Source organism: Trichomycterus rosablanca, chromosome 8 (genome assembly GCF_030014385.1).
Source record: "Trichomycterus rosablanca isolate fTriRos1 chromosome 8, fTriRos1.hap1, whole genome shotgun sequence".
Lineage (NCBI taxonomy): Eukaryota > Metazoa > Chordata > Actinopteri > Siluriformes > Trichomycteridae > Trichomycterus > Trichomycterus rosablanca.
Window position 1 is genome coordinate 29,354,060 of NC_085995.1, and position 17,859 is coordinate 29,371,918.

At 38.1% G+C, this 17,859-nt stretch overlaps 1 protein-coding gene across 6 annotated transcripts in view; it reads right to left on the bottom strand.

The window, feature by feature from the left end:
* rapgef2b (Rap guanine nucleotide exchange factor 2b) overlaps positions 1-17,859 on the bottom strand; it is a 189,654-nt gene that overhangs the window by 130,218 nt on the left and 41,577 nt on the right. For all 6 annotated transcript variants that reach the window (XM_063000661.1, XM_063000660.1, XM_063000659.1 and 3 more), the window contains exon 2: positions 2,847-2,917. In XM_063000661.1, the coding sequence (XP_062856731.1) occupies positions 2,847-2,917 (71 nt within the window). The remainder of the gene's footprint in view (positions 1-2,846; positions 2,918-17,859) is intronic.

The following is a 17,859-nucleotide window of genomic DNA, read 5'->3' on the forward strand; positions in this document are numbered from 1 at the left end:
CGCCACCTGAGCGGCCCTCAGGCATCAATTTATAAAAATGGTCATGTAGGGCTAATCAGGTGGTGCCATGGTCTATAGATCGGCCAACCGGGCACCCACACATACATGATTGGCTATGTCTGAGAGCGGGTGTGCCAAAGGGATTCCTCATTGATGCTACAACTGTGGCCTCCATATTTTGTGAATAATATATCATTTTAAAATATTGTCATGTATTTAAACAAACATTTAAGTAATATACATAAATATTAAATAAAATAAGATAATAAGATACATTGCATTTTTGGTGAATACCCCAACCTTATATACAGCCGATTTGCATAACGACCGATCACTGCCCATTGCATAACAATGGTATAACGTATCTCTACAACAAACTTGTGTCCAGATGAACTGATTCCACTTTGTGGATTTGTATACCTGGATTATTGAGCATGCATCAAGAGATTGCATTTTTGACATTTAGCAGATTCTTTTAATCAAAGCAACTAACAACACACGTATAGTCTAAGCAATTGAAGATTAGGAGCCTTGCTCAAGGGCCCAACAGTGGCAACCTGGCATTGGTGGGGTTTGAACCAGCAACCTTCTGCTTAGTAGTCCAGTACCTTAAACACTACAACTACCTTAAGCTACACAACTGCCCTAACCACTAAGCTACAATTTTGTAGCCACTAAGGTACAAAATAAGATAAGATTTACTGACCCCCTTAGGGAAATTAACAAAATATTATAATATTAATATAATAGTGAAATTAAATTATATTTTGGGCGCTTAGGTGGTGCAGGGGTCTACTGTGCTGGAACACTACAGCTGAAATTCAGAAATATCAAGTTTGAACCTCAGGCCCTGTTATCGAACTGGCTGGCCGCTCAAACTAGCATGATTGACATTGCCAAAGAAGGAAATTGGTTGAACTTATTACTGCTGTACATTTGCGCCATCTGCTGTCTGGTCGAAGTGCCTGCACTAGTGATGAATGATCTTAAGCACTTAAGTCTCTGCAAACATGATCGCAGGTGTGTGAAAAGATGCGGTTGGCGACTGTGTGGGTTTGAGGGGGCGTGTGACAGCCTCAGCCCTTCTCATTCAGCAGAAGAGAACAGTACTAGTAGCAATGTTTAATGGGGGGGGGGGGGTATTTATTTATTTATTAGGATTTTACTTAATACACAAAATTCATCAGTTCACAATCTTAATGTGAAACACAGTCATGGACAATTTTGTATCTTCAATTCACCTCACTTGCATGTCTTTGCACTGTGGGAGGAAACCGGATCTCCCGGAGGAAACCCACACAGACACGGGGAGAACATGCAAACTCCAAACAGAAAAAGACCCAGACCGGCCCATCTGGGGATCAAACCCAGGACCTTCTTGCTATGAGGCGACAGTGCTACTCACCGAGCCACCGTGCCGCCTACCAACAGAGGGAATTAGACACAACCAGAGCGGTAGAGAGAACAGAGTGGCGACACTCCCATAGGGAACCGTTGTAACGCGGGCGGGACATTTTTCTGCGCAGCTTCCGGGTTGTGGAGCTCTGAATAGTTCCAAACATCCCATAGAGCCCCATTCATTTCCACTACTTATCAAGCATTTTAGCTGTTTGTTGCTTTGTTTTAAAAAAAATAATGAATTTAATGTCATTAATATACTTAATACTGTTATTGTTTAGCATTTGCTCAGCACTAAATGTTACATGTTTATCTTAATTAAAAGGTATAACCCAATTTAGCTTAGTCAGTTAAGCTTAATTAATGACACTCGAGTCTTTTCACCTAAAATGAGTTGATTAATCAAGAGTCTTGTTACAGAAATGATCATAAAACATTAGAGCCATAATAAATCATTATACTTTTACTTTCATACTTAAGTACATTTGAAGGTAAATTTAGTTTAGTACTTTAGTGGAGGTAAAGAGTATTTTTACTTTTACTACTACTTTTACTGGAGTAATATGTTACCTTGGATATCTCTACTTTAACTCAACTGCATGGTTTGTGTACCTTGTCCACCACTTACATTAGACAAAATGAACTTGTGCATATTCATAATGAATTAATTCATGTATTACATGTAGAAATCAATTATTAATCACTCATGAAATAAGAGATGAATGAAGCTATTTCATGTACCTGCACTATAATGTTAAAGGTACGGTAGTGTGTTTATGAATCTGTTCATTCAGTGCAGGTAAACCTTATGAATCCAGCCACATGGCTTAGTGTTTAACCAAAATGATTATTATGATTATGAATCCTCAGGAAAGTGAAGGGAGATTAGTTTATGCAAAAAACAAAACATAAAAAACTGTCTAATCTCTGTACTGTATATTGTCTCTACTACTTAATGATATCGCATTATGTAATGTATGCTAATATAATGTACTGTGTGTTAACAAGAACGACCTATTAACAAGTCATTATAAACATCAATCTTCATATATCAATCTCCACTTCATATACCAAACTGACATTAAAGCAGATGCAGTAAATGTAAAGGCAGTTCAAAATATCCAGAAATTGTACAAATGTTTATTATTTAACTTTTATATTTCATTCACTGCTGCCTGTCCCATATGAGAACATGACAGTGCCGGGTTTGTTTGGAACTATTGGAGGGGTACATGAACCACGTGACCGCGTGGCGGCGAGATCAAGGAGTGTCGCAACTCTCTCTATCTACGGCTCTGGACACAACTATATACAGAAATACACAAGTTTGTACTTTTTTGTTTTGTGTAAATAAAAATTAAGTGGATGCACAAATCACTGCAAATTATGTGAAATTCTGTTCGTTGACACCACTCGAATATGTCCAGCCCTTAATATTCGCCACTTACCTTAACTGATGTTCTCTCAAATTGGACAGCGCCTCCATCCCATGTAGATACGAATACACAATTTCCAAATCCTGCAAGCAAACAGAGAATATATTAGTGTCTATTCTGTTATCTGTTTAATATAAATGTAGGAATGTAGTAAAACATGAAATCCAAAACATGAACATCAAAAATGCATGATGTTACTGGCAAAAACAAGCCCAGGCATATGAAAGTCTTATTGCATTGACTTGAAATAGAAACATCTCCTCCAGCTTTATGTTGCACCCCAAACCTTAAACTACATAACAAATTGTATGTAAAAATAGTAGGCATAATATTATGACCACTGACAGGTGAAGTGAAGAACACTGATTATATCTTCATCACGGCACCTGTTAGTGGGTGGGATATATTAGGCAGCAAGTGAACATTTTATCCTCAAAGTTGATGTTAGAAGCAGAAAAAATAGGCAAGCGTAAGGACCAAATTGTGATGGCTAGACGACTGGGTCAGAGCATCTCCAAAACTGCAGCTCTTGTGGGGTGTTCCCGGTCTGCAGTGGTCAGTATCTATCAAAAGTGGTCCAAAGAAGGAACAGTGGTAAGCCAGCGACAGGGTCATGGGAGGCCAAGACTCATTGATGCACGTGGGGAGCAAAGGTTGGCCCGTGTGGTCCGATCCACCAGACGAGCAACTGTAGCTCAAATTGCTGAAGAAGTTAATGCTGGTTCTGATACAAAGGTGTCAGACTCCATGCCTCAACAGGTCAGGGCTGTTTTAGCAGCTAAAGGGGGACCAAGACAATATTAGGAAGGTGGTCATAATGTTATGCCTCATCTGTGTACTTCAGAAATAACTAACTCATAAATGCAGTAGATTAGAAGCTCCACTCTTCAAATAATTTATCATCTTTAATGGCCAAGTCAACTTTATTGCTTTACGTTTTTATTAATTATACCAACAGTGAAGTATTAATTTTGCTTTATTGGGCTAAATTCCCTGAAGCTCACTTTGCATATAAAAAAACCATCTCATCTAAAAGTCTGAATTCCATTCCCTTCACTTTAAAAGTGCATTACATAGAATACACTGGTACATTTAATAAGCATTTGTTAAAAATGAGCTCCTTTGTGGGTGTTTCTTCCTAATTATTAAATTAATGATCCAATTAAGTCATTTTTCCAGCTACACTAACAATAACTGATGCTCATAAGGGGTGCCCCAGTTAAACAGGTCACTGTGAATGAGTGTGGTAAACAGAACCCCCTTCCCCTCTACACAGCACCACTGACGCCAGCACTGGGCCACCTTTGTGCTCATAAAAGCATGCTAGGATAGCGGTAGAACAAAAGAGGGTCTGTATTCACACACAGTCTGGTTTTAACATGGACTCAGAAAGCCTGTTACACTAAACATTTACCTTATTACTAACACAATGAAAAAAGAACAATTTCAAAACAAAACACTAATTTCTGAAAGTCTTTTTATTATTTTCTGTATTTTAGTGGCCTTTTCTATGGAATGGTATGTTTCAATCTAGGAACCCACTAACTAAAAGCTCATGGGCCCCAGTGCAAAGAAAAACTTTATATATATATATATATATATATATATATATATATAGTATATATACAGTATATCCACATACTTATGGCCAAATATGGGCAAGCTGTAGCCAAGTGGTTAGGGTACTGGACTAGTAATCAGAAGATCGCTGGTTTAAGCCCCAACACTGCCAGGTTGCTGGCCCTTGAGCAAGACCCTTAACCCTCAATTGCTCAGACTGTATACTTTAACTGTACTGTAAGTCGCTTTGGATAAAAGCGTCCGCTAAATGCTGAAAACGTAAATGTAGTGTAAGGTTATTGAACTTTTTCAGTTAATTTATGGTAGCCACTTGAATTTTTATTATAAAATATTATTTACAAACATCGTTTTTATTCCATTTTTTTGTTATCTGTGAACTGTTTGTAAGAAGTCTGTTGAAATTTGAGCAAATAGTATTTAGCAATACTACAAAAAAATGGGTGTTGGTTCAGCAACCCAGGTTGAATCATAAACTGTCATTGTTAAATTAAGTCCATAATTAATCATCAGTCAAAATTTCTAAACCGTATAACAAGTCTAGGTTTACCTCCTAATGCTACTCATCAATCATGGGCACCTTCTGGCTTCTGTCATACAAATTGACTTTAAGTCTTTACTAATGCCATTAGATTTCTCATAACTTATTTCAATAAATTGACTCAGCTTCCATTTTCTTACACAGAATATGTGCAACAGTCAATAATGGACTTAAAACTGCTTCTACACTGATGAGTCAAAACATGAGGACCATCCACCTAACAGCTCTGGATTTCTGATACCAGGACATTGCTAGAATGTCCATTAAAAGTGTTTCACTAGCCAAAATGTCATCCTAACGCCCAACTCTGTGTTTATAAATGGTAACATGACAACCATACACCAATCAGCCATAAAATTAAAACCACCTCCTTGTTTCTACACACATTGTTCATTTTATCGGCTTCACTTTCCATATAGGAGCAATTTGTAGTTCTACAATTACTGACTGTAGTCCATCTGTTTCTCTGCATGCTTTGTTTTCAATGGTCAGGACTTTCCCAGGACCACTACAGAGTAGGTATTACTTGGGTGTTGGATCATTCTCAGCACTGCAGTGACAATGACCTGGTGGTGGTGTGTTAGTGTGTGTTGTGCTGGTATGAGTGGATCAGACACAGCAATGCTGATGGAGTTTTTAAGCACCTCACTGTCACTGCTGGGCTGAGAATAGTCCACCAACCAAAAATATATCCAGCCAATAGTGCCCCATGGGCAGCGTCCTGTGACCACTGATGAAGGTCTAGAAGATGACCAACTCAAACAGCAGCCATAGATGAGCGATCGTCTCTGACTTTACATCTACAAGGTGGACCAACTAGGTAGGAGTGTCTAACAGAGGGGACAGTGAGTGGACACGGTATTTAAAAACTCCAGCAGCGCTGCTGCGTCTGATCCACACAGTGTCACTGCAGTGCTGAGAATCATTCACCACATAAACAATACATGCTCTGTGGTGGTCCTGTGGGGGTCCTGACCATTGAAGAACAGGGTGAAAGCAGGTTAAAAAAGTATGTAGAGAAACAGATGAACTACAGCCAGTAATTGTAGAACTACAAAGTGCTTCTATATGGTAAGTGGAGCTGATAAAATGGACAGTGAGTGTAGAAACAAGGAGGTGGTTTTAATGTTATGGCTGATCAGTGTATATCACAGGACTAATTTAAAATCATGGCAAGGAATTCAAGCAAAAATTTAAGCAGCTTTTGTTAAATATGCAATATATTTTTTTGGTCTGAGACAAAGGAAAGTATTTGGCTGCCATGGATAAAAGTGCACAAGTCTGCCACTAGATGCCAGGATGGTGCTGGGTGTTGGAAGTGTTGCCAGGTCTAAATCAATCCCTTCAGCGTTACTACTGCCTGGAATGAAGCAAAACCATCGAACTGGCTTCATTTTTCACTCGTAATTGCTTTTAAATTCAACATGGAAAGAATGTATGGAACCCTGTTTCTTCCATGCTGGTGGCCCAAAGGGTCTTCGCTTTCATTCCATTTCTCACTTACACTGAGCCCTGAGGATTAACAGCAGCCACATACAAGTTAACCTTGACTGTTTGGTTGCATTTATATGCCTATTATACCACAAAAGGTATTCTTAATGTGCATCTCTTGGAAAGAAACAGAAAACGTCAGTAGGGGATAAATAATCCTACATTTACATTTGCTGAAGCCACTGTTTTGTTCATGGTTTGTTTCTGTTGGGTACAAATGAAAGCCAATTACAGTTACACCAAGAACATTGAACAAAAAAATACATATTGGACAGGATGCCAGTAAATCGGTTTATTTGCTGGACACTAAACACTAATATAATACGTTTTTAAAAGGGTATTTAAGGGGTGTTTTTGGCATGTGGGAGAAAACCCAACTACCAAAAAAAATTTAGATGGACATGGACAACGTGACAAAGAAATATCATTATAAAACGGATAGTTCCGGTCCTAAAATCTGATTGGCTGAGCCGCGTTCAAAGCCGTTGTAAAATCCCCGATAAACGCACACCTAGGACCACCTCACATCATTCCATATTAATACGCCACTGAATCGAAAAAGTTAATGTTATTTTCGCCCTCATGTTGCCTAGCAACACTGTTAATCGAACTATTTTGCGTCGCGGAAGAATGCTTTATTGTAAGTTTATACACAATAAATACATTTATGAATTAAACATTGTTGTATTTATTATATTTTTTGTTGACCGCCGTTTTATAAAAGCAATAAGCTACTCGAGACCGTGCATTACTGTTATGATTTTAGCACGGGGAAAGAAGTTTTAGGCACTCCGCTTCGCGTCGTGCCAAAAACGTCATCCCTGTGCTAAAATCACAGTAATGCACGGCCTCTCGTGGCTTATTGCTTTATTTAGATTTTTAGACGACAACTTGTCAATAATCAGGAGTTTTATTTATAGGCAAATTCATTGATCTTTAGTAACTGTTCCATCCTGGTCAGTGTCATGGTGGACGATGAGTCTGTACTGGAAACACTGGGCACAAAGTTCTTTTACAGCCATACAGAGCACCAGCTAATGGCATTATTTAAAGCTGTAACTAATTAAGGCAGACAGTCTTACTGAAATAAAACACACACTACTAGTGCAAACAAATTCCCATTCTAAAGAAACAAGGGGGGGTGGGGAATTGTGGATATTTGCCAGGTATATGGCAAGATTTACCCAAAGAACACATGAGGACACAAGCTTTGCACAAGAACACACAGTATTAGCTCTAAAGACCTTTATATTGGTGACTGGTCCTAATTGGACACCAATATACTAAATATATACCCTTTGTATATTTACACCAATATACTAAAACATATATGAGTGAATGGCAAGCCAGGTCCTTGATGTGCTTTGAATCTAAATAACAAAAACGCTTAGTGTTATTTATACAAAGCAGAAGTGTGACTAATCCCAATGTTTCAAAAAATAAAAAATTTTAAGTTAGTGTGGTCTTGGGTCCAATTTGACTGGTCTCAAAACACAAAAACTTCTAGAGTGCCAAGACCTTCTCTATGTGGTAAAAGTTATGCCTGGTAAACCTATAAGGCGCTTCACATCTTAAGATACAAAGTGACTAATTCCAAGGTACACAAAAATCTCCCCCATGTGGAGAAATTTCTATCTGCTGAAGGTTTATCATAAAGCTACAATCAAAATCTGTTAGACACTACAGTTGTAAATAATAAATAAATAAAATAAAAAATTACTGCTTTGCTTCTTTACACACAATCTTCTACTCTAAAGTACAAATTAAATACAAATAAAGTACAATGCATCTGATCAGTCAACTCAAATGTAATAATGTAGCTGGTACTGGTTCAGGTCAGAGAATTACACAACCACACCGAATATTAAATTGTAGTTTTTACCTACACTGTAATTATGAGCCAGTCATATGCACACAGATAGCAGATGTTCCCACACATAAACAACTCCTACTTTCTCAAACTGCAGACTATCAGACACAGATGATTAGTATTCTTTTAAAGCTTAGTCAAACCTCTACCAAATCGCATAAACAATTGAGCCCTCATTCATCAGCCCTTTTCAAAATCTTTGGAAATGCATGTGGAAGAAGTGCTCACCTCTGCCCTCAAATAGAAATAATCTGATTTAAATATAGAGGATTTAAATGTGAATGAGTTACTGGAACACACCCAAACATAAATATGCACTGAAAATGTCTGATGATACATTTGGTGGTGTAAAAACTAAATATTGTCATTTAACTTGTCATGGTCTCTTATTTCCTCATTAGCAATTATGATTGACTATAGATGATGACTGGTGAGTCTGACTGCACCCTTTAAAAATATGGAAGAGTGATCTCATTGTCAGAAAAAAAAAAAGTGTCACCTTACTGTCACCTAAGAAATCATTTGTCCAGGAGGTCAGATCCATGGGTCAGATGGGTAATCCATATCCCATCAAAAAGGGAAAAACAGGAGCAAGGGTTTTCTTGCATTGGGATGGGCCCTGCTGAGTCTGGTTCCTCTCAAGGTTTCTTCCTGTAATTTTCAGGGAGTTTTTCCTTGCCACAGTCGCCCTCGGCTTGCTCAACAGGGGTTTTTGTATCTGTTGGTCCTGGATTTAGTAAAGTTGCTTTGAGACAATGTCTATTGTAAAAAGCGCTACATAAATAAAGTTGACTTTACTTGCATTGTCTCTAAACCCATGGTGATGTAAAGCTTGCTTTACTGTCAACATCGCAACCCATGTGTTCAGCAGCTTTTGATGCATGACATACGTTTTTGGATTTCTGGATTATATCTGACTTTATAATGGGTGCAGTAAAACTAGCGTTATTTACAGTATTCACACCCCCTGATTCATGTTTCAAGTGTATATAGATGGGTAAAATGGCAATTAATTCTATTCAAAATTAAATCAACAACACAACATGCAATCATAATAACAAATTAAACACATCTGATATGTCTTCACCGAGTTCACCTGTTGAAATCTGAAGTTATTGGACATCTTTGGAATCAAACTTTTAAACTTTTATAGTTTAGATCAATAATATAAAACAAAACCCAGGGCTTTGAGTGTTCCCTGTACAACAGTGAGCTAAATCACTTTGCAATTAAAGAAGCTTGGCACAACTCTGCAACTTCCTAGAGTTGTCCAGATGTTTAATGATTAAATAGAAACTGGTGAGTAAAAATGGCAACTTTATCTATTTAAAATTAACTCCAAAGTGCTCCAAAAAATCAAAAGGTCGGAATACTTTTTTAATCCACCATATCTGAGCACAAAAAGACTCAAGTCAAGAATAATTACAGGAAAGGAATGAACATTTTTTATATATTGAACAGAAGGTAATTGAGTTCTGGCAAAACCTTTTAGAAAGGTAAAGAAAAGATTTAGCAAGTGCTACTAGCTAATCGATACCTTGTCAAAAATTTATAAAAGGCTTCAAGTTGGTTTAGCTAGTTAAGAGGTTGGCCCAGCTAAACAGTGTACATAGTTTTGCAGGTAACTAGCTAATATTGGTCATATTAGCTACTAGCTACCAAAACACATGCCTTAATACTTTCTAGTATAGTCATAGTCATAGGCATTTGACCTGCCTAGACACAACTGGTGACTAGTCACTGGTTGGTGGTGTTAATTTACATGCACTAGAAAATGGGTGTGTTGCCTGTGGTTATGGAAAAAGGGGGTTTGATTCTGAGATGAATCCCAGCTGGCATGTGAACAGCCGGATTATTATGCAACATGTCTGATGCAGGTTCTAATTACGTACTTGTCAAACTGTGTTTACAAAATAGAAGTTCTTATTTAGCAAAGCTATTTACTGTGGTGCTATAAATCAGCAACAAAGGTTTGACGTTTGTAAGTTAGTTACCAATCATGATTTTAGCTAAGGCACAAACAATGGCTGAAAATATCTTTTTCAGACCTAATTAAAACAATTTGTTTTACCAAGACTATTAAAGCTACTGCCAAATAATCTGCTATACACCGATCCAAGCTAAACAGATACAAAGCAAGAGTTTGTAATTAAGCCCGAGTAACTTCCTAGCCTGCCAGAAAGTAGCTCGCAGTGAGCGGAGAATAGAAGTAGCACGCCAAGGTGCTAAAATGCATTCATATCAGCCCACTGATGTACAGCAGCATTCCTGTAATGCATCCAAATTCAAGCAGTAATCAGCAGGCTGATGGGAAACAAGGCCCAGCGTGCTAATGTGAATTGCATGGTGCAATATCTACAGCCTGGGCACCTGTTATCCCGGGATTGTTCCACATGCCGATCTATACGTCATTCATTGGCTCACTTCGATGTCTAATAGTGTACCTTGTGTGCCAACTATGCTAAAAGAATGTTTGTAAGTTGTATATGACCCCGTCCTTGAATTTATTTTGACAGGCACTTTAGGACTTAAGGGTATTTTTAGCCATCGTCAGCTATACAACAGCAGGTGGAATCTTTGCATACTAAAGCAAGGTCAGCAGTGAGATCAAATCAACCCTCACACCAAAATCAATGGAGCTTAGGTTAACGGATGCACAAATGACTCAATAACATTAAGTTGAGTTTTCAATAAAATCGGTTTTAACATTTTTAAAGCTTAAAAATGATTATTGGCAGACTGTTGGCAGAATTACATAATTAGAAATTTGGTGAACATTTAATTACAGTTCAATTCCGCTTTCTAGGTCAGAATAACTGTTACAATTACCAGACATGTCACAGTCAAATCTTCCAGCTATCATAACTACTGCATACTAGAGATGAAAAATCAGAATTCAACAACAATAATTTAACTGTGGACTATGAACTACTGTATATATTGTTCTTTATGAGAAAATATATAGTAAGGACAGTTATTATTATTAAAAATTCTAGCCATTACACTGCAATTGTAAGGGCGCCTGGATTAAAGAGCAAAAAAATAAAACCCTAATGATTACCCTTGGGGTGGATAGTATAGGCTTTGTACAACAGGCAGAATGCAAACAGGCAGAATGCAAACAGGCTGGACTCTAAATTGGCTGAAAGGAGGGGAAACAGCAGTTATAATAAGTAACACCTACAAATGCACCTCTATTGTTGCAATTGTAGGTATACTAAATATCCACAATTCTTTTAAAAAATATATAAAATGTAAACAATATTGCCGCTCAGGTGGCGCAGTGGTAAAATACGCTAGCACACTAGAGCTGGGATTTCGAATACATAGTATCGAATCTCAGCTCTGCCATCCGACTGGGAGGCTGCATGAACAACGATCGGCTGTTGTTCATCCATGGAGTGAATGACAACCTTTGCTGGCTGGTTGATGGGGTCTGCACAGAGTAGAGGATTAATGATGATCAGGGTGTGGCTCTCCGTGCACAAGGCTGGTCTGCATATGAACTCGCCTCGTGCAGGTGAAAAAATGCAGTCGGCTACTGCACACGTTTTGGAGAGAGCACGTGTCAGTTCGCTCTACTCAATCGGGTAAATTGGGTAAAAATTGGATCATGAGAAAAAAGGAAGAAAACGCATTAAAAAAAATTTAACAATATATTAAACAATACATTTTCTTTTATTTTATGACTTACATTTTAGAAGAACATCCTACTTTTCTTTGTTAGCCATATAAACGACTATATTACGCATTTTGTAAATTAAACGTATCATCAAAATGTAGCATTTTTTTACTTTAGGCAGATAGAATTTAGGTGGCCTATTTTAGTGCACTCACATCCACACACATTCTCCTCTCAGTCCTTCTCTGTCATAAACTATTAAATTCACAAGGGAATCTGTAAACCTGTGAGTTTTGTCAGCCTCTGCAAAACGGGGTTGAGGAGAGCAACACGCCACTTTTCAATCCTATAAACGTAAGTGATTTTGCTGGAGGAGCATTCACAGCAGCACAAATCTCTCGATACATGTACCACCCAAAACTGTTAATAAAATCATGGCATCACTCATTAAGGTCACTCTGTCTTGGTGCAATTTATTGAACTGCAGACATGGTATAGCGGATATCAGTATACAAAGATCAGCGCCAGTGAGTTATACTGGCTTGCCAACAGGCATTATTTTAAACACTGCTACAAAGTCTTGTCAGCGGTTCCATTATTCATTTTAGTAATGGGTGTAAATAATTACAGGAGATGCTTTACTTCATCAGTGTAAAAGACAGGAAAGAGAACTAGAGGTGGCAGAGATGGAGATGCTGAGATTATTGTCGTGACTGATGAGGAACGAGTTTTTTTTTTTAGAGAGACAGCGCAGGTTGAACGTTTTTGAAACGAAGTTTGGAAGGTGAGAATGAGATGGTTTTGCCATGTACAGAGGAGGAATAAGAGTTATATAAAGAGAAGGGTGCTGAGGATGGAACCACCAGGCAGATGGAGGAGAGGAAGGCCAAAGAGGATGTTTATGGATGCGATGAGGGAGGATGTGCAAGTGGTTGGGGTGACAGAAGAGGATGCTCAGAACAGGACAGTATGGATCTGATGACAGATTTTCATCATTCTATTTTTCATATTGATGTGTGTAGAGTTTAATACAAATGTGTGTCTGTGCAGGTTACTTAGCTTCCATACTTCACGACAACTATTCATAGCAAAGCGACTCTCTCAGAACTGATATACCTGCTGCATTTCCTTTTTATCAGATTTGTATTTAGCCCTTGCAACTACTTCCTACAAACTTGAATTGTGCATTTAGAAAGATTAGCTAATTGTGCAGTGATTTTGCTACAGCCACATTTGGTACGATAAGCTGTTTAAAAAAATGAAAATGAATAAATAAATAATAAAAATAAAAGAAATGGGAAAAATTTTATAAAGTTTAACAATTTCAAACAGGTTTTCTTTGGCAATTTCTATATGCACCTCAAGATGGCATTAAGAAATCACAAACTGCCATGAATCCAATAAAAAAAAAAGTGGGATATTCCACTAGCAAACCAGCGCAGAGATTCTGAGTGGTTCGAAACTCAGCTTTGCCAACGGTCGGCTGGGCGCCATACAGCAAGCATAATTGGCAGTGCCTGCAGCAGACACGTTTCTGCTAGGGCGGGATGACCGGACAATGTGGGTGCGGTCTTCAAACGCTGTGCAAGGACCCTGATTAGCAGATAGAGTGGCGCCCATGTAGAATGCATGGGGGTCGGAGGAGGCGTGAGCAGCAATATACCCACCTCGACTGCAATCAGGGATCCCCCAGCAGCGGAAGACAAATTGGCAACGCTAAATTGGGAGTGAATGGGAGAAAATGCATAAATAAAATAGAAAAATTAATTATTTAATTAAGAAAAAATAATTTTTAACGATTGGAAAATTTTGCAGCCCAATTACAAACGTTACAAACGTTTTATAAAGTTTAACATTTAACAGGTTTTCTTTAGCAATTTCTATATGCACCTTAAGATGGCATTATGAAATCCCTACCTGCCATGAATTACTTTATCGACTAAACATAAAGCAATTCTGTATGCTGAAATTTACATCTGAAAACCTGGAGAATAAGGTCGCTCAGGTGAAGCTGCAGTAAAACACACAACGCCCACCACGGCTGAGATCTCAAGCTCTTGAGTTCAAATCTCCTAATGGTTAGCCAGGCGCCTACACTGACATGGTCGGCTATGATTGATGGAGCGGGCCAAAGGGATTCCTCATTGCTACGGCAATTACTGCCTCTGAATAATAACGTATAACAGCGAGCAGTGCAGGACTCTTCGTACATGATACAGATCCTTGTGAACCCACTTCATGCAGGTAAATATCAGCATTTGGCTGCGTCACACGTGTCGAAGAGTACGTGTGTTAGGTACATCCCTTCGGTCAGGATAGGGCTTTACAGCTGTAGAGGAGATATAACTGGGTAATTGGATACGACGAGATTAGGAGAAAAAAGGGGGACTCAGATTCATGGCACATGCCTTGTCATTCTGCAATTTCCCTCTGGGATCAATAAAGTATTTCTGATTCTGATTCTGATTGATCATTAAGTACCAGGCTTATCAAGTTCAGAGTCTTGCTCAGCGTAAACAGCTTCGAATTATTTTATTTCAGGGTTTAAAAATAGACAGAAACAAAAAATACATTAAAATAAAATGCTGAGCAAGTCAGAAACACTGCCAATATGTTTTTGAGCTTCTCCACTGATCAGATAACAAGAACCATTTCATTAGGACTGCTGGCAGGAGTAAGAACTGACGTCATCACATAACTGAAGAGACAACGGTGTTAAATAATTCAGCATGAGGAGGCGACAAGCCGGACATCCTGAGACAATGGAGAAGGATCACTCGATACAATATCCCCTACCCTCTTAGAGGTAATATATATGGGGGTAATATTTTATTAGGTATGACTAAGACTAAACTAACGTGAAGTAAGTTAGCTGATTACTGAGTAACAGGAAAATATATGAATTGAAACAATGGGGAAATGCCAGGTTTCATTCAAGCTTTTATTACAGACACAGTTCCAGACACAGAGTATCAAATGACACCACATAAGCAAATCCTGAGAATACTCACATATCTATTATAAACCTGTAGTTTTTTAAAATCTCCAAATCCCCTCATCCAGAGTACAAAAGCTTTTTTTCTAAACAAAAATCCCTCCTTCCAGTTTTCTCCTTTTATACTAGTCACTGCAGATTTGTAAAGCAGTTTTAAGGTTACTTAAATTAAAAAAAACTGCTAAGAGGACTCACAACCAGATAATGTTTAATTGACAGGTGAACCAAAATGGCTATAAAAACATAGACAAAGTTTTGGTTTGGCTAAAGTCCTGAACCAATCCCAATATACTAGATACTGTGGTAATACCTCAAATGAGTAATTGTATTCCCTTTGTCAAATGTTTTGTATATTGAAGTTTCAAAGCTATTTCTTAATTTTAGTTAATGCTGTCTACTGCCTACATATGCAGCAACCTCAGTAGAGAGGATTCTAATAAGACATCGATGTATAAGTCAGGTTATTCAGACGCGCTACTCTACTCGCTAGCGATTACATCCGTTTTTGCTTACTAAGCTAACACAGTTAGCCTCTTGCCATTCAAACCAATAGGATGAGGCGGCACAACGTGCTAGCATGCCAGTTAACATCTCCCTCCGTTTACCAAAAACAGTTAAACTGTCACTGACAAGCCCAGATCCAGAAATAAATTACACTTGTACACGTTTATACAAATTAAAAATCAAAGATAATTTATTAATTGTATATAATTTATTATTGTTGCTCTGCATTCGTCCGCCATATTTGTAATTTTAATGTCAGAAAAGTTGTGCCTTACTGAATGCTGGGATTGGCTTCACCACTAAGTAAGCATCGGATGCTCCTTCACTATTAAGTCAAAAAAGCGGTCAAATTTAAGGTACCTTACTAGACAGCCTCCTTCTCGGGAGCGCAAGTAGGATGACGTGAAATGCTGTCTATGTAGAGAGCTTACTAGATTTTCAAACAGACCCTTAGTATATGGTTAACAAATAACCAACAAGCTTAAACTGTCCCATCAAAATACAAAACACATTACTTTATATGAACTAGTCACACATGTTTATTGAATAATAAACAGCATAACATAGTGAATGTGGCAGTAATGTAGAGCCGTTCTAATATACATAACAGTAATATACAGTTTAGCATACAGAATAGTCAGTAGCTAACAGTTAACATGCAGTGCTAACTAAACATGCAGTTCGCAAAAAAGATGCAGTTGATAAATCTTTTCCTGACAATATTAGTGGTGATGTCATGATGCAAAATATCCACATCAGTTTTGTTAATTAAAAAAAAATAATAATGTCCCTGTGTAGGTTGAATCTCTGACTTCAGCAGTACACACAGCTGGTCCATGCACACTAATAGTGGGTCAGGATGTGTTTTAAATCACTGTTCTTTCTATGTACATACTGTTGCTTAGTTCTAAAACTGAACAACTGAAATCAAGCTTCAGCTGTTGGAAATGAATTTAAATAACATCAGCCTGTTGCTCTGTTGGTTTAAAAAAATGAGGGTAAAAATAATAGAAATCTTAATTTCTACCAATTCTAACAGCTCTAATTTATCATTAATTTATTTCATTTTTTGTAAACTTGTATGCTGATGATACACAGTCAGAATCATCAGCTCAGGTAGATTAAGTAGCGTATTAATAATGCCTATATTATAGACAAAGTTGTGGATAAATCCTATTTTGTTCAAAATTTTGTTAAATAATAATAATAATTTTGGGTTCTAAATCTGCCCAAGATAACATCATTAATTTTATCCTAGCGCTTGACAATTGTTCTACAGAAACAAAAGCTTCAGTAGGGAGGTTGGTTTAACTCTTGATGATGCTTGATTGTCTTCCATTAAAATAACATCTCATAAACAGTGTATTATATGCTGGAAAAAGAAGCAAAAAGAAGTAAAAAGTAAGAAGAAGTAAAAATAAAATCTGCTTTATCACAGTGGAGAGAAGTCAACAATTTATTGATTAACCAACAACCAACAAAGAAGTCATTGTTTGATCAATGCTGTCCATTGAAAAGATCATTAAATTCATTTTTAGCAGCTGGTGCTATTTGAACCGAAAGCAGAGGTGCAGATCTCAACATACACAGGAGCTCAGGCCGCTGAATTGAGACCCATCCTCAGTGTGTATGCACCAGATTCTTTCAGAAAAAAAGCTTTAAATTATAGACTGCATCTACATTCACGGCGTTCAGGTGGCGCAGCGGTAAAACACGCTAGCACACCAGGGCTGACATTTCAAACTTGTCGGCAGGCTGGGCGCCTACACGAACAACGATTGGCTTGTTGTTCATACAGGGTGGGAGCCAAATGGGAACTCATAACTGATGCAACTAGGACCTCTGCTGGCTGATTGATGGCGCCTGCACAGAGACGGGAAATAATGTGTTGATCAGGGTGTGACTCTCTGTACACAAAGCTGAGCCACATATGAACTCGCCTTGTGCAGGTGAAAAGATGCAGTCGGCTACTGCACAAGTCGGAGGGGAAGTGTGTCAGTCTCGGTTCTACTCGGTCAGTAGTAGAGGAGATCAGCATCAGTAGAGAGGAAGCGTAATGCCAAAAAATTCATTCATTCATTATAGTATTATAGTATTTATGTTCACCTACTGTTCTACTGCTTTGACAAAAGTACTTCCCTGTGTCAATTTCTTATGTTTTTGCATATTAGTCACACTTATATGTTTCTATATAAACTGACCTGACCTGGCCTGGTCTGGTCATGTCTCTACAGACGTGGCATATTAGCACGTTTGTGTGTTAGCTTGTGGTCGACTTTGAGTTGAAGGTGAGATCTTTCACGCCATGAATCACACATCACCAACAACCCATGATTTTGCTCCTCAAAGGATGTGGACCTTACAAAACCCCACTCACCCATATCACAGCACTAATTACTGGGAACAAAGCCAAGTGTTCTGCTT